The 21458-nt window shown below is 43.1% G+C and overlaps 1 protein-coding gene across 2 annotated transcripts in view; it reads right to left on the bottom strand.

The window, feature by feature from the left end:
- Positions 1–21458, bottom strand: part of ADSS2 (adenylosuccinate synthase 2) — a 247389-nt gene that overhangs the window by 72270 nt on the left and 153661 nt on the right. For both annotated transcript variants that reach the window (XM_033936570.1, XM_033936571.1), the window contains one exon: positions 10100–10207. In XM_033936570.1, coding sequence (XP_033792461.1) covers positions 10100–10207 — 108 coding nt within the window. The remainder of the gene's footprint in view (positions 1–10099; positions 10208–21458) is intronic.

Raw genomic sequence — 21458 nt, 5'->3', positions numbered from 1 at the left:
AGGAAAAAGCCTCAGACCCTCCCACCTCCACTAAAGTGATTTTCTAAAGGTGGTTGAGCGGTCACCTCATTAGCAAAAAACCTTCAATGAAAATGAAAAAAGCTCTATACTGTGCTTTGATATAGAAAACAAAAAAAGATAGAAGAAAAACATTTCCACTTATCTTCCGCGATCATGAAAACCTAGATGACAAACAACAAACTACAACTGAATGCCTCCAAGACTGAACTCTTATGGATCAGGAAAAAGTGCCAAATACACACGCCCAACTCTATCATGGGATTCCACCTCACTAACAGCAGCAAACCAGGTATGCAGTCTTGGAGTAACATTAGACGGCCACCTGTCCCTGGCCTCCCACATATCTCAGGTAGTTTCCACCTTCTTCTACTACCTCCGCCAGCTGAGAAGGATCAAACCTTACATCTCCAAGCCAGACCTAGCCGAACTCCTCTATGCCTATGTTCTCTCCAGGATGGATTACTGCAACTCCCTATTTAATGGAGTGGCCAAAACAAGATCTCAAACACCTCCAGCATGTCCAAAACACAGCAATCTGCCTACTACACAATCTCAACTATCACGACCCCATCTCCCCAGCCCTCCGTGCAGAGCACTGGCTGCTGATCAACAAACACTATGCATTCAAGGCCCTGGTAATAGCACATAAAAGAATATATACCACCACCCCAACCTACATAGGATCCAAGCTTCCCCTGTACACCCCAACATACCTCCTCCGCTCTCAAATGGAGAAACGCCTGTGCATCCCCCCAAGAAGGTCTCTCCTGTCAGAAACTACCCGCAAACACTCCAACAGCCACTTCATCCCTCAACTCTGAAACCAACTGCCCCCGCAAATCAGATTACAGAACTCATTAATGACCTTCCGGAAAGCAGTGAAACCTTCCTCTTCAACTAAAAAGCTGCTGTATAGTCATTGTACTATCCTAATGTATAATCGTTGTGCTGTCCTAAAGTTGCTATATAGTCATTGTACTGTCCAAATGTATTCCACTGTGAATGTTGGCTTGTAACCCATTCTGAGCTACTGGGAGGATGGGATAGAAATTGAATTAAATAAATAAATCTGGATATCGTGGACTTGGTAGCGGGAGCACCTCGCCTGACAGAACGAATCAGCACAAACAGATGGTCCGAGAGATGAAACTCATTAGTGACTTCCAGATAGAAAAGGATCACTCTGCGTACAGCTAGGTTCCCCAAAGTGCAATTCTGCTTCCTAGAACCCATAGCTGAAAAACAGGCAAACACACTTCCAGATTCACATGGAAAGCCGAAACCAGCTGCAGCAGGAAAGAAGGAACTGTGTGCAAGGAAAGACTAGACACCGAGAATCAACAGAACGACACTCTATAAGAAAGAGCTTGAAGTTCTGAGACACGACTCACTGAAGTAACAGTGACCAGAAAGACAGTCTGGAAAGTCAAGGCCAAGAGGGAAGCATCTCGAATAGGCTCAAAGGAAGCTATGGTAAAGATAGACAGCACACGGTTGAGGTCCCACAAAAGGAACAGTGGTTAAATCGGCAGTCTAATGCAAAGACACCCAAGACTAAAGAAGGTCCCGGGCTCTGAAATAAGAGAACCCAGCCATTTGGATATGAATCATACTTTTTCAGCCTCCACATGCTAAGGAAAGCAAGACCCTTCTTCCGCCAAAAACATTTTGCCGTCCTTGTCCAATCCATCATCCTCTCCAAACTTGACTATTGTAATGCCATTTACCTATGCTTAACAAAAAAAAAAGCCTCCAAAGACTCCAGCTTATTCAGAACACGGCAGCCAAGCTGATTTTTGCAAAACGTAAATCTGACCACGTCTCCCCACTCCTGGCCAATCTTCATTGGCTCCCAGTGATTTCCAGAGTCCAATTCAAATGCTCTTGCCTGGCTTTTAAGATTATTCACGGCATCCTTCCTTCCCTAATCCCACTTTCTTTCAACTCCTCGTGCCCTGACTCCACCAGGACCGCCCATAAATTAAAACTATCCTTCCCCTCCCTACATGGTATTCTCCATGCAGGTAAACTGGGAAAATCACTTCTTTTCAAAATCACAGGTCTCTGGAATGACCTTACTATCCCGCTGCGGAACCTGAGCTCCCTCCATTTATTCCGCAAGCAACTAAAAACCTGGCTCTTCTCTAACATGTAATTTCTTTTCCCTTACTTTTCCACTCGATTTATAAACTTATGTAAACCTTTTCCTACCCTTTCTCATTTTTAAGTTCTTATAAAATGTGCCGAGTTTTACTTCCATGGAGATGATGCGGTATATAAACTTAAGGTTTAGTTTAGTTAGTTTAGTTTAGAATGGATGCCATAGTGAAGCCTGAATCTAGACTAGCCGGAAGAAAGGTGATAACCACCGAAATTGGAGCGGAATATGTCACACCAATGCTAAAAGTCTGCCATGCTCTAGCATAGGCAGACACAGTAGTCAACTTCATAAACTTGAGAAGCGTGGCAAAAACTACCACTGAATAGCCCGTGTGTGCTAAAGCTGCACACGAAAAAGTCATGCCTTAAGAGCAAAGCAACCGGCGTCCTCCTTAGAGACCAGATCCTGAGAAAGCAGGTCTGGTAGGACATGAACTGAAGGCTGCAACCTCTGCGAAGATGCAGCAGATCCGCATACCATGGCCTGTGAGACCAGTCTAGAGCCACCAGAACGATATGGCCTGAATGAGTTGCTATCCACTGAATGACAGCATATCATGGAATACCTTTTCTTTTTTTTTTTTTTCTTTTTTTTAAGATTGAGACATGTATACCACCTTTTTGTAGTTTTACAACCACATTCAAAGTGGTTTACATACAGGTACTTCAAGCATTTTCCCTCTCTGTCCCGGTGGGTTCACAATCTATCTTTGATATTTGATAAGGTGGTATATCAAATTTTAATAAACCTGAACCTGAATCTAATGTAACTGGGGCAATGGAGGATTAGGTGACTTGTCCAGGGTAACAAGGAGCAGTGCAGGGTTTGAACCAACAACTTCAGGGTGCTGAGGCTGTAGCTCTAACCACTACACCACACTCTCCTCCAATACCATATAGTATACACTTCCCCCTCCCCATTCGCAGTTTCGGCAATCGCGATTTCACATATTTGCGATTTTTGGGGGAGGGGGAAAAAAGAAAAAAAAACCCACAGTTTAGCCTTCCTCCCCGGCGTCCCGGCCTTACCTGGTGGTCTAGCGGGCTTTCGGGGCAGGAACGATCTTTCTACACTCCTGCCCCGTGTAGATCGCTAATAGGAAATGGCTGTGGCGAGTTCCCGTCGTTGTCTCGAGAGACTACAAGAACTCACGGCAGCTATTTCCTATTGGCGATCTGCACGGGGCAGGAGCGTAGGAAGATCGCTCCTGCCCCAAAAGCCCGCTAGACCACCAGGTAAAGTCAGGATGCTAGGGGGAAGGCAGGAGTGGGTCAGAGCCGGACCAGAAGATATTCACGGTATTTCACCATTCGCGGTCCGGCTCTGCCCCTATCCCCCGCGAATCCGGAGGGAGAAGTGTACTACTCTCTCCTCCTACCATATAGTATACCATTAAATATGTCCCACTAGTGAATCGTGATATCTTGAGGTTAAATTTATTTTTTATTATTATAATTTATATTTTATTGCAATTTTAACATACATGTACAAGAAAACTCTTGCTTAAGAAAAACAGAAAAAAACATCATAAGAAGAAATTTTCAAAATTAAGGCATTCAACATTATCTTCCTTAGACCACAACAATTAGGGGGGAGGTCATAATAGAGTGAAGAGAAACTCAAAGAGGCTAAATGTATTTTTGAGGCTAAATTTGTTTTACTACTACCTCATTTACCTTAAAGACTGCCATAAGGGAAAAAAGCCTCAGAATCTGGAGCTGTACAGTATATCCACAGGGTTTAACACATGACAAGTCACTATGCTCCTGCTGAAGTCATCGGCAAAAAAAGCCATATTCTTTTTTTAAATTCAATTGGTTCTATCTTCAATCAATATTTATTCCTATTTCCTTTTTTGGCAGTATGCTCATTTAAAATAACCTTCTTTCAACTTGTATATCTTTAGTCAGTTCGAGTAATTAAATGAATGTAGAAAAGTCATACAATTCAAACATACACATTTCAGCCTCAAGCACAGTCACGCATTCCAAAACCAGCAGTATAACCATCTTAAAGATCAATTCTTCATTGAACTCAACTATGAAACTTATCTCAGGTATGTTTTATCAACTCAGCTTATCATAAGCTAGGGAGGAAAGACATACAGGAGAATCCCAAGGTCATGGTTGCACAAGAGCATCGAGATCGTTGCTGCTGGGTTCAGATCTTTGAATGAAGAATCAAGGAGTCTACATGTTCTGTGCTGTTGGCCACGAGGACAAAGCAGGGCAGCCCCCAGTGCTGCACAAGGGCTTGGAACACTGCTGAGGACAGCTCCACTTACCGGTATCCAAAGCCTTTCTGCTGAGGGAGTCAGCTGGAACATTGTAGACTTCCGTCACATGTGCTGTAGAAAATGACTGCAGAGGACATACCGTCCACAGAAAGAGAAGGCGGACCTTCTAAGCCAGAAAGGTTCTCTTGGCGGCCCCCTGGCAAAGGACATAGGCTACTGCCATTGCACTGTCGGAGAAGATTCCAACTACTTGGACCTCCAGAAACTTCTGGAATCGCATCAGAGCCAGCCGCATAGCTCTCAGCTCCAGCTGGTCAATCGACAATGCCCTGTGGGAGAGATTCCAACCCCGTTAGATGGGATGACAAGTAAAGTGGGCTCCCTAGCCCCAAAAGCTGGCAGCTGTCATCACTACAACCCAGGAGTCAATCCTTAGCAGTACGCCCCTAAAGAGCGGCTGAGGGAGAAGCCGCCAAGCCTTGCAGGCTCGAGTCTCCAGAGTCCAGGGAAGACTGGACTGTAACACAGACTTGTGTGGAACCCAAAAAGACAGAAAGGCATGGAGAGGGCACCTCTGCACTCTCGCACAAGGAACCACATCCAATGCAGCTGCCATGGACCCTAGGACCTGAAAACCACCCCATGCTGATGGAGCTACCATCAGCTTGCCTCTGTAAAATAGACATGGCATGCTACCGAAACGAACAGAACACCCAGATATTCCAGAGGCTGCATGGGCGTCAGACTGCTCCATCCAGAGCTCACAATTCAACCAAAGCCCTCCAGAATGGTGATCACCAGATCCACTGTATAGTGACCCTTGGCCAATGAGGGAGCTCTTATCAAGCAGACGTCCAAGTAAGGGTGTTTGGCAGACCCATGTTCCATAAATAAGTTGCCATGACCAGCATCATCTTGGTGAAGGTATGGAGAGCCGAGAACTGGCAATGATTTAAAAAAAACAACAAACAAACATGAAACAGCAAGCATGAACGGTATGCCTGGAAATATCGGCATGTGCATGTAAGCTTCCATGATATCCAGAGAGGTGAGGAACTCTCCCAGGGCCACTGCTGCAATGACAGATCACACTGTCTCCATGCGAAAGTGTGGTACCAAGAGAGCCGCATTTACATGCTGGAGAACCAGAACAGGTTCCCAATTGTTGGACCCTTTCATAGGCACAATGAAGTATATGGAGTAGCCACCTGAGCTCGAGAGATCGGGCAGCCCCGGCTTAATAGCTTGAATATCCAGCAAGCATTGTATAGTGGCTTGCACCTTGAGCGCTGTGGCAGGTCGACCTGAGGGAGAGTCTACAAACCAATCCATCAGAAGCCAGGAAAGTCCAATGTGAAGCCTGACCAAAGAATATCTAAGACCCACAGGTTGGACGAAAGGTGAGCCCAGGCCAGCAGACAATTGAGAGTCTTCCCCCTATTGGTGGAGAGGCATACTTTGGCCCGGCGACACTGCATCTTTGTGTGCGAAACAGGAGTCAGGTGGCTGGATGTGTCTGCTGTCAGAGTACTGCTGCCAGGAGCTGTGGGAAAATCTCAGAAACATGGCAATCGTATATGGGTGGAATCACCTGGAATGGCAGTTGTATACGGGTGGAATCGCCCGGAGCCACAAAAAAAAAAATCAGAGTGACCAGAATTTCTAAATATTTTGGGTCTGCTGTCAGGCAGGGACATAGGGCAATGGTCCACCTCAGAATTCATGAGTCGTACAGTCCCTTGCCAAACAAAACCCACTCCTTAAAAGAAAGTTTAGCCAAAGCAGCCTTTTAAGTGGAATGGGTAACTCATGGTCATATACAGAGCATCCTGAAAGCAAAAACCGAGTACGCCGGCATCTTAGTCAGCACTTGCATAAGAAGCCAAAAGAAGTTGCGGAGGAAGCTCCACAGTGGCTCTGCTGAGACAAATAGGTGCTAGGGACAAAGGATGCTGCAGAAGCAGCTGTAATATCTAAAGCAGCTGCATCAAAAGCCTCTGGAGGACAACATCTACCCGACGATCCTGCATATCCGCAAGCACCACACCACCTGCTCTGGGAAAAGAGGTGCGTGTAGTCACCTGCGCAACTAAAAAATTCACCCTAGGCTGACCCAAAAGCTGCTGGCACTCCTGTGCCAGCGGATAAAAGAGCTCCTTGCAGAGAGGTATACTGCTCTGAGATTAAAAAGGTCATATCAGGGTGCCAAGAAAAGGTGGAAGACTAGGAGCGCACTCCACAAAGCCAGGAGGAAAGAGTGGACAAAGCCAGCTAAGAGACCAAATTCAACTCCAGCAGCAACTACTACTACTATTAATTATTTCTATAGCGCTACCAGACGTCACAGAGTCACAAAGAAGACAGTCCCTGCTCTAAAGAGCTTACAATCTAAGCAGACAAACAGGATATCATGGATACAGTTAATCTGCTGGCTGGGTTGGAGGGCAGTGGGGAGTTGGGTTATGGTTGAAGGCAATATCAAGAACTAATCCATAAAGCTAGAAAGTATGATCATGTCACTCCTCTCCTTCGAGAAGCACACTGGTTACCAATTTCACTTCGCTTCACATATAAAAATCTTTTGCTTTTTTTCAAAATCAAACTTACCCGTTCTCCAGCTTTCTTCAATAAACGCATCGTTCCTTTCTCCTCATCTAAGTCCCTCAGATCAGCCGATCAAACCTGTTAATCATCTCTTCAATTAAAGATCTCTATTATACTAGAAACACAAATTTCTCTGTCACAGCTCCCACACTCTGGAATGCCATGCCACCTCACCTCCATCATGAGAAATCTTTCAATAAATGCAAAACCATGCTTAAATCCTTTTTGTTTCAGGACACATTCCAGACAAGATAACATTGTTTCTCCGACTGCAACATCCTTCCTTCATCCTCCAATAGGAACCACTTCTGTGATGTGACCTCCCATTCCCTGATGTTTCTTCCCATCCCCCCCGTACCTCCTCTTATTTTCATTTTTTTATATAATTATTACTCTACCCATCCCCTAACTCCTTTCATATCACTTACATCAAATGTAAGCGTCTTAACTTTGATCCCACCACCCCTCTTTTATTTTTAAAATTTTATGTATCATATTTTTTTTAGAATTGTAAACCGAACAGATATATGTCAATGGTCAGTATATCAAAGCTTAAATAAACTTGGAAACTTGGAAGGTAAGATCCAGCAAAGCCGCTTCCCAGGACTCTGAGGAGTCAGAATACAGTCCCTGAACTCCCATGCCCAGAAGGGCTGAGCTGGAGCATAAAGGACCAGCAAGCTGGTCTCAGTCAAAGGATCACCCAGAAAAGGATCAGGGAGCACTGAAACAGCAGCGGACTGAAAGGAAGACATGCCAATAAAAGCAACACTGTTTAGAGACGGAGTAGGGGATAGAGTGGGACTACGCAGGAGAAGAACGCCTGCTACAAAATGCAGTCTGCAAATATGACAAAGTCTGCAAAGGACTCTGGCTCCCGTGGTGGAGTTACCCTGAGATGATGGAAGAATGTGGTTCTGAGGCTGCGTACGGAACCATTAGCCGTGCCAAGCCCTGAAAACAAAATAAGCTGCTCCGCTGGACTAGCCGAGCATTTAGTCACCTGTTTAATCAGGGGAGAAGCTAAGCCTTGAGCTGTCACCACTCCCGGCAGCGCCATGTGACATGTGGCACAAAATCACTCCAAAGGCACCCAATTTGCACAATCCCGGCAAGAAGTCACACTAGGAGAGCCCAAGTACTCCATCCCAACAAGTTTGGTGGCAAAAATTGCAGTTTTGGATAAGCAGGGAGCTTTTGGAGGAAAAAAAAAACCAAAATCATTAAAAATTCAAGATGGCCACTGCTAAGAAATCTGCACCAAAATTGTGATATTTTTCATATATAACAAACATTAAAAATGGCAATTTTAGGGGTTTTCAGGTGGGGAAACACAGGGGGATATGCAGAAACCTTCAAAACTGTGAAACTTAGATCCCCCTCCCCCCATTCACCTCACAGGCTATAACAGCCTTTTGTGACCTGTGCTGAAATATGCTGAAGCCTGCCACAGCTCTCTTACAGTAGCTGGAATCAGAGAACCACTGCCTGATGCTTGGAATGCCTCCATGATACTGATCTTTGGGCTGCCAGTCAGATTCCATGCCTGACTGCAGCTACACCCCTGTGAAACAACGGATGTGCTCAGAACAGGCGCAAACATGTAACGCAGCTGGTATCCTGCGAGACACCGTTCAGTCTGATATGGATGCCCAACAGCCTGCGCTGAACTTCGTTTGGCAGTAGAAGAAACGGGGATGCCCCAAACTCCTCAGAAGCAGGCTGGCTGACAGGTACCACCAGGGATTGGCCTGTCAGCTGCAAACTGAAGCCTGTGAGTTCTCCATGCAGGCAGAGCTTAAGAATCGCTCAGAGTACAAGAAATCCTGAGATAAGGGATGAAAAACACCAGATAAAAAGGAGAGCAGAACAAACACACTTCTGCTGGCACATGTGTAGAAAGGAAAAACTGTAGGTGGAGCTAGAGAGCACACTGAAGTAGAGCAGAGTCACAGAAAAAGTTTGGACTGGATTCCTTCTGCATATGGCATGCAGCCATTACAATCCACTTGTATAGAATGTCTCCCCTATTGCATTGGAATAGTGTTCAGCTGCCATGCTGACAAATTTGTTCATCTATATGCTTATATACTAGAATTCTAAACATTTACATGTGCAAAATGCACATAAATGTTCACACATAGTTACAGAAGTGCTCTTCACCTGTTCATACTGGTGTCAGGTCAAAAGCGCGCCGGGACAAAGGCGCGCCCAGACAATTGAGCGCAGCACGGAGGCGCACGCCGCTCAAACTTACTGTTTTTAGGGCTCCGACGGGGGGGGCGTTACTTAATAGACATCGCGCCGCGTTGTGGGGGTTGTAACCCCCCACATTTTACTGAAAACTTCACTTTTTCCCTGTTTTTAGGGAAAAAGTTAAGTTTACAGTAAAATGTGGAGGGTTACAACCCCCCAAATCCCCCATAACGCCGGCGCGATGTCTATTAAGTAAAGTGGGGGGATTCCCCAACAAAACCCCCCGTCGGAGCCCCTAAAAACAGTAAGTTTGAGTGGTGCGCACCTCCGCGCTGCGCTCAATTGTCTGGGCGCGCCTTTGTCTTTCGCGCCATTGTCTATGAACCGTTCATACTCCACTTTAGCAGTTAATATGGGTTAAAGCTGACATTATACTGAATATTTAATAAAGCTTAGTTAATTGGCTCTTTTATGATTTAGGTATTGCATTTTCCAGCATGTGTCATGATTCCTCAGTTTCTTCCCCTAAGCTGCCAGTGCCTGCATCTCTCACCGACAGTCTGCCAAGTCAGCACAGGTCAATGGAGAGATTCTTTCACAGGCATTGTAGCAACAGTTGTCTTCCCTCCCTAGGCCTAAGTGTACTGTCTCAGATATATCCAATGAAATTTCTTTTAATGGGAAATTATGATATAGATATATTCAAAGAAATTGAAAGAGCTGGCAATTAAACTCCAGCCAAAACTATTTTAACAGAACCTAAACACAAGCTAGATTTCATAGTAAAAGCGTATCTACAGCCACTGGTTTAACAGGAACACATTCCAAACCATCTACTACAAATGCCAGAAAAGTAACATTTCAAACACCAGCATACATACCTCTCAGCAAATTCACTGAAGTCAGACACAAGGTCACACATTCTAAGGCCACTCCGTGCAGCTTTGGAAGAATACACTGGACCAATACCTTTCTTTGTGGTTCCCAAACTTAGAAATAAAAACAGAAAGCACCAGCAAGTTATGCTACAGTATTCCTCAACAAGCACAACAGTTCTAGACACAAAGAAGGCAATTCTACAACTGGGTGCCTCCATTTAGGTGCCCCAAGGACACACTGTAGGAGCTTATCTTTAATGGCACCTGAACACATAGGTTCCCACTGTAGAATACTAGGATAACCTGGTATCAGCACATCTAACATTTACACACCTACAGTTATACCAACTATAGAGCTGGTTTAAATATGAGCACCTAAATGCAGCATAGACACCTGTAGTGTACAGTACTCTGCATAATTGGGAGTCCCACACATGTACATGCACAAGAGCAGTGTAAATGCAGATCCCCAGATTACAGAACTGCATTTCATATTCATCAATCAATGTATAACATAAGATAGATTATGAGGTAGAGAGTGACACGGTGGCTATTACCTGCAGTTAGCCACGGGTAACCCGCCAAAACAGTGAGAGGAAAAAAGTGGTCGCCGCAGGTACAGGGACAAGGCCATTCACTGCCCTGAGGAGCTGTAAATGGCCTTGTCTCTGCAGTTAATTGAGGGAACGCACACAGTCACCGATCATGTGGTCCAGCAGTCCCCTCCCTCCTTCCTTCTGATTGCTGCTGTCCGGCCATCTCCTTCCCTCCCTTCCCCTCACCTTCGTGGCGATTTTCTTTTTTTTTTGTCTCCCAGCTGCCCGAGCCATCTTTCAATAAGTCGAGTGCAGCTGCATGAAAGTTCTCCTCTGATGCAACCAGAAACAGGAAGTTGCGTCAGACGAGAAGTTTCGGGCACCCGCATGTGACTTTATGAAAGCCGGCTTGGGCAGCTAGGAGGCAAAAATAATGAAAATCGCCACAAAGTTGAGGGGAAGGGAGGAGGGAGATGCCCGGACTGCGGTGATCAGGAGGGAGGGAGGGGGCTGCTGGACCGCATGAATGGCACTGAAGGGAAGTGGAGAGGGGGAGTGGAGGGGAGAGAGTGGGGAGAGGACACTGAAGGGAAATGGGGAAGAGAGAGAGGGGAGAAGACACTGAAAGGAAATGGGAGAGAGAGAGGGGGAGAAAACACTGAAGGAAAGTGGGTAGGAGAGAGTGGAATAGACACTGAAGGGAACTGGATGGAAGGAGGAGATAAAGAAAAAAAAGCCACATGCTGGATTGGGGAGAAAAGATCTGAGGGGAGAAAAGGAGAGAGATGCTAAAAATCACCTGGGGGAGGGAAGGAAAGTTGGAAGGGAAGAAAACAGAGATGCCAGACTATGGGGGGAGAGGAGGGAAGAATATGGGTGGCAGACAAGTGGGGGGGTGGAGGGAGAGATGGAAGGGAGAGGCACAGTAACAGAGCATTTGGAAGAGGCAGACAGTGATTGGAAGGAATTGAATGAGAAAATGAGGAAAGCAGAAACCAGACAACAAAGGTAGAAAAAAAAATTATATTTCTTTTCTTTTTTTTTTTCCTTTAGGATAAAGTAGTATATTAATTGTGTTGATAAACATTTATAAACAAAGCCCTGCCAGCTAAAGATCTCTTTCTCTAGTTCGGCAGCCAGAACTTTGATTTATAAAATGACAATTATACCGAATATTGTTTCGTTTCATACTTTAATAAAATAAGTTCAGTATGAAATTATTTGAGGTTTGTGTGGATGGGATCAGATGGTTTGCGGGGACGGGACGGGGACGAGCTCATGGGGACAGGGCGAAGACGGACAAATTTTTCCCCCGTGTCATTCTCTACTATGAGGTATCTGAACTGTCCTTTTTCCATAGCTACTAAAAGGCAATTAAGCACTTTAAATTTATACTCACACCATCTCCCTCGCCAAAACACAAATCTTTGAAACATGGATCCTGCTTTCAAGGTATTCTAGAGCAGTGTTTCTCAACTGAGTACTGGAGTACCCCCCTTTGCCAGTCAGGTTTTCAGGATATCCACAATGAATACAAATAAACTTGATTTGCCTATACTGCCTCCATTGTATGCTAATTTCTTTCATGAATATTCATTGTGGATGTGTCCTGGTTACTCCAGGACAGAATTGAAAAACACCATCCTAGAGAAAAAGCAATATGTTGCTTTGAGAATACTGTATATCCTCAAATATTTTTTATATTCTGATTTGGGTAGCTTATATATTTTCCTGCCGATATTCAAAGGCCGGCTATCTCTCGTGGTCGGCAATGACCACAGATATTCAAAGCAGTGATCAGCATTGAATATCTGGTTTATTTTTGGCTGGCGAAGTCAATTTTCAGCATTGGCTGATTAAGTTTGCAATGGCCAAAGATAGAACTGCTATTTGTGCAGCCTGATTTGACCATTAAACTTAGCTAGTCAGAGCTGAAAATTGCCGCTTTTAGCCACTAACTGGAACTATTAACTGGTTTTCTCTGCTGATCTTATACTGAATATTTGCATTTAGACAGTTAAGCACTATTTAACCAGCGAGTGGCCAAGTTTATATTTACTGAAAAAATGTTTAAATACAGAAGAAAAATAGATTACTGTAATTCTCTTTACCATGGTACCCTTACAAAAGACCTTCAACAATTACAAATGATTCAAAGCACAGCCATCAAATTGATTACTAGAAAAAAGAAATTTGATCATGTCACTTCCTTACTGAAATCAGCTCATTGGTTTCCAGTCACACCACCTAACCTTTAAGATCTTCTTAGTTATATTCAAAACTCATCAAACAAGATCTCCAGCCTACTTGGACCAACTATTAATTCCATACTCACCTGGAAGAAATCTTCAGTCACAAACCCTACTTATAATTACCAGTTCTAGACATATCACATATGAAGGAATTTGAAAAATTATCTTCTCTGTAATAGGAACCAAACTTTGGAATGTACTACTTACTCAACTCAGACAGGAATCATCTCTCAAAAAATTCAAGTCTACATTAAAGACCTTCTTGTTCAGAGCTGCCTTTGGATTAATAAATAATGATGTTCCTACTCCTCAGATCTTAATGGGAAGTAATCTGAGGAACAATGTAGAGCTACATTTACTCTTACTTTCACCTTTATCTTTTCCTCAGATAATTTTATATTTCTTCCTCACTTTTATTTTCTTCCCCATTTTTCCTTTTCTTCCTTGCTTTGATATTACATTGTAAACCACTTTATTATTTGAATTATAGTATATAAAGAAATAAATGAACTTGAACTTAAATTTAACAGCACACAAACAGAATCTTTAAAAAACCGAAATAAAAACAGACACACAAAACCCAGTCATTAATATATTGTATAGCACTACTAGCCCCTAAAAATGGAAAAATAAAGAGGATACAAAATAACCTTCTCCTTTACTAACGCGTAGCGCGGGTTTTAGCGCCGGCAGTTGCGGTAACTGCTCCGATGCTCGTAGAATTCCAATGAGCATCGGAGCAGTTACCAATACTGCTGGCGCTAAAACCCGTGCTATGCGTTAGTAAAGGAGGAGATAAATCAGTAAATAAATTTAAAAAACAAAAGTCAGAGGTAAAAAAAACTACAATATTTAAATTGTGGAATTTCTAAATATAAATGGTTAAATTAAATTTAATGGGTCAGTTATTAGGCCAGTGTACTAGAGCATTAATCTTTTTTACAAAACTGTGCAAGTGGTTTTTAGCACCAGCCAGCATCAATGCTCAACATTATTCAGCATTTCTATCCATGTAGGTGGTGATGCTGAATATACAGTACATATTGAGTGTCAACAATGCCAGAACTATTCATTTAGGCCCAGATTCTCTAACCAGCACCCAATATCAGTAAAATACGCCATTTAAATTATATTTTTAACTTGAGTTTGAAGGCACCTATTGGCACCTACAATATCGGCACCAGAATTGTGCCTCCATAGGCACTTTTTATGCCACCTAACACCACTGTGGGTGTTGCTAACGCCAGATGTGGCATTAGAGGCCCTAAAGTGCCCACAGAGGAGCAATTCACATCAAAAGTAGGTGCTAGAAATGTAGGCCTGGAAAACCCTTTGCGATTGTAGTCAGTTAAATGAGGACCAATCCCTGATATAGAGTTTGAAACATAGTCCATGTTGATGTTTGGTCCACTGACTTAAAATAAGTGTCACTATCATTGAAAATACGCTGTATAAACAGTTTGGATTTAAAAACAATTAAATTTATGGTTTATGGTTCGTTTATTTATAATCAACCTTTTACAAGGCAAAGTACAACACACATAATAGTACTTCACAAACATTTCAAACATCTTACAAAAAAATAAAAATATACATAACATTCAACATAAAATCAAAATAAAATACCAGCCTGACAATAATAGCAGCACCAATCACTTCTCCTATACCAAAAATCAATCTCAAGCAACCTAATACAACTCAGGTTTTCAACGGCCAACATCTCATATTGTGTATTTCATACAACAAAACAGATGTCTTTTTAATAATTTCTTAAAGGCATCCAAATTTTTTTAATGTTTAATGTAAGATGGGAGCCTATTCCACTCTTCTGGACCACAACATGAAAATGCCTCCTCTCTCACAGTCTGCAGGCTCATCTCTTTTCTTGATGGAATCACCAGGTCATGTTGTGTTGCCGAGCACAGCTTTTGAAACCCAATGTAAGGAAATACACTGTACATCAGATATCGCAGGGCACACCCTTGTATACTCAAGTAAACCAGTAGTAATAGTTTATACTTAATTCTGAACACAATTTTCAGCCAATAAAGCTTGATATATAATAATCTGTTACATGTTAAGGTGCACAGTGTGCAGGTGCATTTGTTGAAATGCAGAAATACTGGGAGACAATGAAGAGCACAAGTGAGCCACAAGCCTGTGTGTTTGTGTGAAGAGAGTCACTGCTGAATGCTATGAGACATATTTAAAAATTTCAGTTGGCATTGGGTTGGATTTCTATATACACTTTCTTCTGACATCCAGCTGATGAAGCCTCATCTGTTCCACATCCCCTCCCACTTCCCCCAACACCAGGAGAAAGATGCTCTGATTAACATGAAAAGAAGAAACCACATTAGGGAGTAGAGGGAACGGGGTACAGCAAAACCTTCTCTTTCGAAAAAAAATCAAGGAGGGTTCACTGCAGAAATCTTTCTAACCAAGCAGATAACCACCAGAAAACCATCTTCAAGAAAAATCCTTCAACATAACATCCTTCAATGGCTCTAAGGGTGACTGAATCAAGGCTAACAACATGAGATTAAGTCACAAGGCAGAACCACTGGATGAGGAGGGTGAATTAGCTTCACACACCCCTCCAGGGAACCGAATTTCAAGGCCTTGCTATGAATCAAGCCTCAATGGCACACAATGCTACCACATGAATCTTAAGGGAAATCAACATCAATAGCCTGTCCAAACCATGCTGCAAAAAATTCCAGCATGGGAGCCTGAAGCAGAACCACATCACACCAATCCTCAAAAAATGTGTCACACTCTGGGCCAAGGAAGTTTATTTTCTTCTTAACCTCAGCATAGTAGCGATTTGATAGTGTATCCTCTCTTCCTCATTTGCCCTCTCAAAAACCAAGTAATTAGACAGTGGTCCTCAAATTCAGTCCTCAATGTCCACAACCCAACCTGGTTTTCAGGATTTCTGCAAAGAATATGCATAGATCTATTTGCATTCACTGTTTCCATTGCAAGCCAAAAGATCTCATACATAGTCATTGTAGAAATCTTGAAAAACAGGCTGGATTGTAGAGTTTGAGGACTGGATTTGAGGACCCCTGTCATAAGACAAAATGGGTTTATCATCAGTAGAGGCCCCACCCACCCCAATCAACAAATCCTCCTCCAACAGAAACCTCAATGGAATTTCCAATGTGAAACATATCAGAACTCTATACCAGGGTCTTTGAAGCCAGTCCAGGGCCATAAACAACACCAAGTTCTCCTTCTATCATTTGACCCAGCCCAGCAATGGCTACAGCAGGAACACATACAGCAGACTAACTAATAGCCCCAATTCAGATAGTGCACCAAATTCCCCATTTTTATGCTTTCTCTGTATTTTTAAACTTTGTAAAATGCCTTGAATATTGATAAGGCGGGACATCAAATTTTAATAAACTTGAATTCCTTCAACCACAGATCTCTTCTGCAACTGAAATATATGGGCACCCTTGACAAAGGCTGCAAGGCCTTCAAATCCATTATCAGCTGCTCCCAGCATTTCATTGTTTTTGCAAAGGTGTCCAATCCCATTCTCTAGTTTCCTGGGTCCAGTAGTTTCCTGTTCAGGAAGCCTGCTTGAATGTTTTCCGCTCCAGCTACATGAGCTATGAACTGCCACTAACGATACTGCTAGGTACTGCGCTGAATGCATCAAACGTGGCTTTGTGGTTCTGGGAGAGAAGTGAAGCAGTCAGGTATGCAGGTAGTATTCTCATTAATCCTCCCTGCTGAGGGTAAAGGCCAAAGCAGAGAAGCTCACATATTGGAGATGACTACGTGACTATACAGATGGGCGTTTTGGTTTCCTGAAACATGGTATGATTTTCCAAGGGCTGCTGAGCAGGGATAGTGCACATCTATCAAAGAAGGGAAGAAATGCCTTCAGAAGCAAGGTGATCAAAGTCCCCAGGAAAGTATAAGCCCTCAGGTAAGTGAATCATTAAATACATCTACACGAATGGGAAGAAGAGGCAATGTCTGGAAAGCAGTATATACTAATGCTTGAAGTATGGAAAGCAAGGTTTTGATTTAAAGGTTGTGATGGTAGAGGCTGATTTGGATTTAGTGGCAATCACGGAGACATTGATCACAAAGAACTATGACTGGGATATAGTTATACAAGGCAACATCTATTCAGGAAAGACAGGGTAGGAAGAAAAGCATTATATGCTAAAGATCATATTAAAGCCACACAACTGTACGATGTACAGGGTAAGGAAGAGGCACTGTGGGTCATACTGGAAAGAGAGAATGGAAAGAACAGTTACTTACTGTAACAGGTGTTATCCAAGGACAGCAGGCAAATATGCTCACTTGTGGGTGACAAGCTTTAAAAGTGTATCGCCACTATAAGTTTTTAGAAACTTTGCGACTGCCCGCACCACACATGTGCAAGTGCCTTCCCACCCGACATAGGCTCGAAGTTCCTCAGTTCCGTAAGCAAGCTAAGAAGCCAACCAGGGGAGGAGAGGGGGTTGTAAGAATATCTGCCTGCTGTCCCTGGATAACACCTGTTAAGGTAAGTAACTGTGCTTTATCCCAGGACAAGCAGGCAGCATATTCTCACATGTGGGACTCCCTAGCTTACTACAATAGGATGGAGGGAGTGTTGGCCATTAAGAAAATAAATTTTGCAATACTGCTTGGCGAAAGTGACCATCCCATCTGGAAAAAGATTCCAGACAGTAGTGAGATGTGAATGTTATGAACTGAGGACCAAGTAGCAGCTTTACAAATCTCATCAAAAGGAGTGGAACATAAGAAAGCAACTGAAGCTGCCATAGTATGGACTTTGTGTGCTGTTACATGACCCCCGAGCTGCAGCCCAGCCAGAGCAAAACAGAAGGCAACACAGGCCGCCAACCACGTGGAAATGGTACTCTTGGATACAGGCTGTCCCAACCCGTTAAGATCAAAGGAGATGAACAGTTGAGGAGATGTTCTATGTGACTGAGTTCGCTGTAAGTAATAAGCCAAGGCTCGTTTGCAATTCAAAGTATGAAGAGCCGTTTCTCCAGGGTGAGAATGAGGCTTGGAAAAAAATACTGGAAGCAAAATCGATTGATTAAAATGAAATTCTGTGACTACTTTTGGGAGGAATTTTGGATGGGTGCGAAGCACTACTTTATCATGGTGGAACATTGTAAAAGCAGGGTCCACCACCAGTGCTTGAAGCTCACTCACTCGACGAGCAGAAGTAATGGAGATTTGAAATACCACTTTTCAAGTAAGATATTTAAGATGACCCGAAGACATTGGTTCAAAAGAAAGCTTCATCAGTTTAGAGAGAACAACATTAAGGTCCCAAACCACTGGAGGCAGTTTGAGAGATGGTTCGATATCGAAAAGTCCTTTCATGAATCTGGAAACAAGAGGATGAGCAGTCAAAGGGAATGGAATGCCTCTCATATGAGGAAAGACTAAAACGATTAGGGCTCTTCAGCTTGGAAAAGAGACGGCTGAGGGGAGATATGATTGAAGTCTACAAAATCCTAAGTGAAGTAGAACAGGTACAAGTAGATTGATTTTTCACGCCATCAAAAATTACAAAGACTAGGGGACAGTCAAAGTTGCAGGGAAATACTTTTAAAACCAATAGGAGAAAAAAATTTTCTCCCAGAGAATAGTTAAGCTCTGGAACGCATTGCCAGAGGTGGTGGTAAGAGCGGATAGCATAGCAGGTTTTAAGAAAGGTTTGGACAATTTCCGGGTGGAAAAGTCTATAGTCTATTATTGAGAAAGACATGGGGAAGCCACTGCTTGCCCTGGATCAGTAGCACGGAATATTGCTACTCCTTGGGTTTTGGCCAGGTACTAGTGACCTGGATTGGCCTCTGTGAGAACGGGCTACTGGGCTTGATGGACCTTTGGTCTGACCTAGTAAGGCTATTCTTATGTTCTTACCGTTGACTGGTCCAAAAAAGCATTGATAGCACTAATATGAACTCTAACTGAAGTGGTTTTAAGACCTGAGTTGGATAAATGCAGAAGATAATCCAATACTGAAGATATAGAGGAGAATGAAGCATGAGGAGGAAGAAGCATATTGATGATGAAGAGTACACCACGTAGAAAACCATGTCCACGTTTGTTGGTAGCACTGCTGTGTGGTTTTCTGGATGCATCCAAATTTATTCAGACAGGATCAGAAAGATCAGTTTCAGCTGAGGTCATCCCGAGAGGTTCCAAGCTGTCAGGTCCAAGGACTGTAGATTGGGATGTAAAAGAGATCCTTGACTCTGTGTGAGAAGAGATGAAAAAGATCTGCAGTAATATGGGTTCCTTGTCATTGAGCTGAAGTAGAAGGGAGAACCGCAGTTGTCTGGGCCACTGAGGGGCTATCAGGATCATGATGCCGATTCTCTCGAGCTTGACTAGCATCTTTAGAATGAGAGGAATTGGTGGAAACGCATAAAGAAATTTGTGCATTCACTCCAGGAGAAAAGCATCCACCTCTAGATATTATGGAGAGTATTGTCTGGAACATAATTGAGGCACCTTGTGATTGTGTGTGTGTGGGGGGGAGGGGGGGGATGAACAGGTCTATCTGATTCAAGACCATGGATTTGAGTGTCCACTCATGTGGTCAGAGAAATCTGCTGAGTTTATCAGCAAAGAATTCTTATCTTCTTGAATATAGACCGTTTTGAGAAATATGTTATGAGCTATACCCAGTTCCAAATCTTTTGGGCCTCTTGACAAAGAATGAGAGAGCCTGTTCCTCCTTGATTGTTTGTGGATATTAGTAGGACTTGATTGGATATAATGTGCAGAAAAATTTTGAGAGCATTGCGAATGGCCCTGAGTTCCAAGAGACTGATGTGGTATTTCTGCTCTTAGGTGGACTAGTGGCCCTGTGTGCGAAGACCATCCAGATGAGCTCCCCAAGCATATTTAGACAAGTCAGAACTTTCTGATGTGGAGGGATTTGAAACAACAGCCCTTTGGAAAGATTTGAAGAATTCATCCACCATTGCAGAGACTGCTGAAGTAAAGATATGACTAATCTCTTGTGAGAGTAGGTCGAGAGCTTGAGATCATTAGGATGCCAGGGACCACTGAGGTGTCCTGAGATGGAGTCTCACAAAGGGGCTAGCATGGACCCAATAGTATCATCTTCCGCCTGGCCGAGAGGGATGGAAGTGATAAGCCTGGTTGCAAAACCGAATCAAATTATCTTGTCTTTGCTGAGGTAGGAACACCCTGAGTTGAATGGTGTCGAGCAGAGCCCCTATGAATTGAAGAGTTTGAGAGGGTTGAAGTTGAGATTTTGGAAAGCTGATTTTGAACCCCAACTGCTGAAGAAACAGGATTGTTGATTGAGTCACTGAGAGCACCCCTTGAGGAGAGGCATCTTTTATTAGCCAATAGTCGAGATAAGGAAGAACTTGGAGTCCTTGAGTCCTTAAAGCTGCTGCCACTACAACCAGGCACTTGGTGAATACTCTGGGCGAGGATGCCAGGCCGAAGGGCAGAACTTGTACTGAAAGTGTTGATGGGCTACTGGAAATCTCAGAAATTTCCTGTGGGCAGGATGAATTGTGGGTATAAGCTTCTTTTAGATCCAGCGAGCACAGCCAATCGTTTTGATCTAAGAGGGGGTATAGAGTTGCCAAGGACAACATGCAAAAACTTTTCTTTCACCAAATATTTGCTCAAGTCCCTGAGGTCTAAAATTGGACGTAGACCTCCTGTCTTCTTTGGAATGAGAAAATACCGGGAGTAGAAGCCCTGATTCTTTTGAGCAGGAAGTACTATTTTTGGACAGATTTAAAACCAATTTAAAGACCTTTCTTTTTAAGGATGCCTATGATAAGTAGACGCTAGACTTAAGGAAGAGCATATCCCCAGCTTTTGTGCTGACCTTTTTTGTCTCTCTCTCCTATTACAAATTGTACTTCTCCCCCAATCCTTTTGTTTCTATATGTCACTTAGGTAAGTCTTATTGTCTTAATGTCTTCCCCTTTGATTTTAATGAGTTTGTACACCGTTTAGACAACTTTTTTTAAGCGGTATATCAAATTTTAAATAAAACTTGAAAACTATTATCTCCATGGCATTCAGATGGAGTAGAGATTCTATCTTCTGAAGTAGAAGGGACGTCTGCTGAGGGTTTAAAGAAAACTTTCTTGAAGGATGATTTGGAGGGGTAATGATGAAATGAAGAATAACCCTCTTGAATGACTAAGAATCCACAGGTCAGTTGTTATCAGCATCCAGTGTGGATGGTATAGTTTGGAGTCGACCTTCAATTGGCTGAAGAAGAGGCTGAGAGAGAGAAATAGCAGCTATGCTCTCCATGAGCATGTCAAAAAGACTGAGCAGATTTTTGAGGAGCTGCTGGTTGAGATATTTTAGGTCGCTGTCGATTTTGCTTCTTCTGCTGAGGTGGACGGGAGACAGAAGGTTTGGCAGAAAATCACCTCTGATATGAAGATGATTTAGATGACAGTAAAGCTGAGGGCTTAGACTCTGTTCTGATTAAAGAATTTCAATTCTTTTCATGTTGAGTTAACTTTTGTGTGGCCACCTCAATAGAATCACCTAAAAGTTCTT

Source organism: Geotrypetes seraphini, chromosome 3, assembly GCF_902459505.1.
Source record: "Geotrypetes seraphini chromosome 3, aGeoSer1.1, whole genome shotgun sequence".
NCBI classification, from domain to species: domain Eukaryota; kingdom Metazoa; phylum Chordata; class Amphibia; order Gymnophiona; family Dermophiidae; genus Geotrypetes; species Geotrypetes seraphini.
Note: the sequence above shows the minus strand (reverse complement) of the source record. Positions and strands in the feature narration are given on the sequence as shown.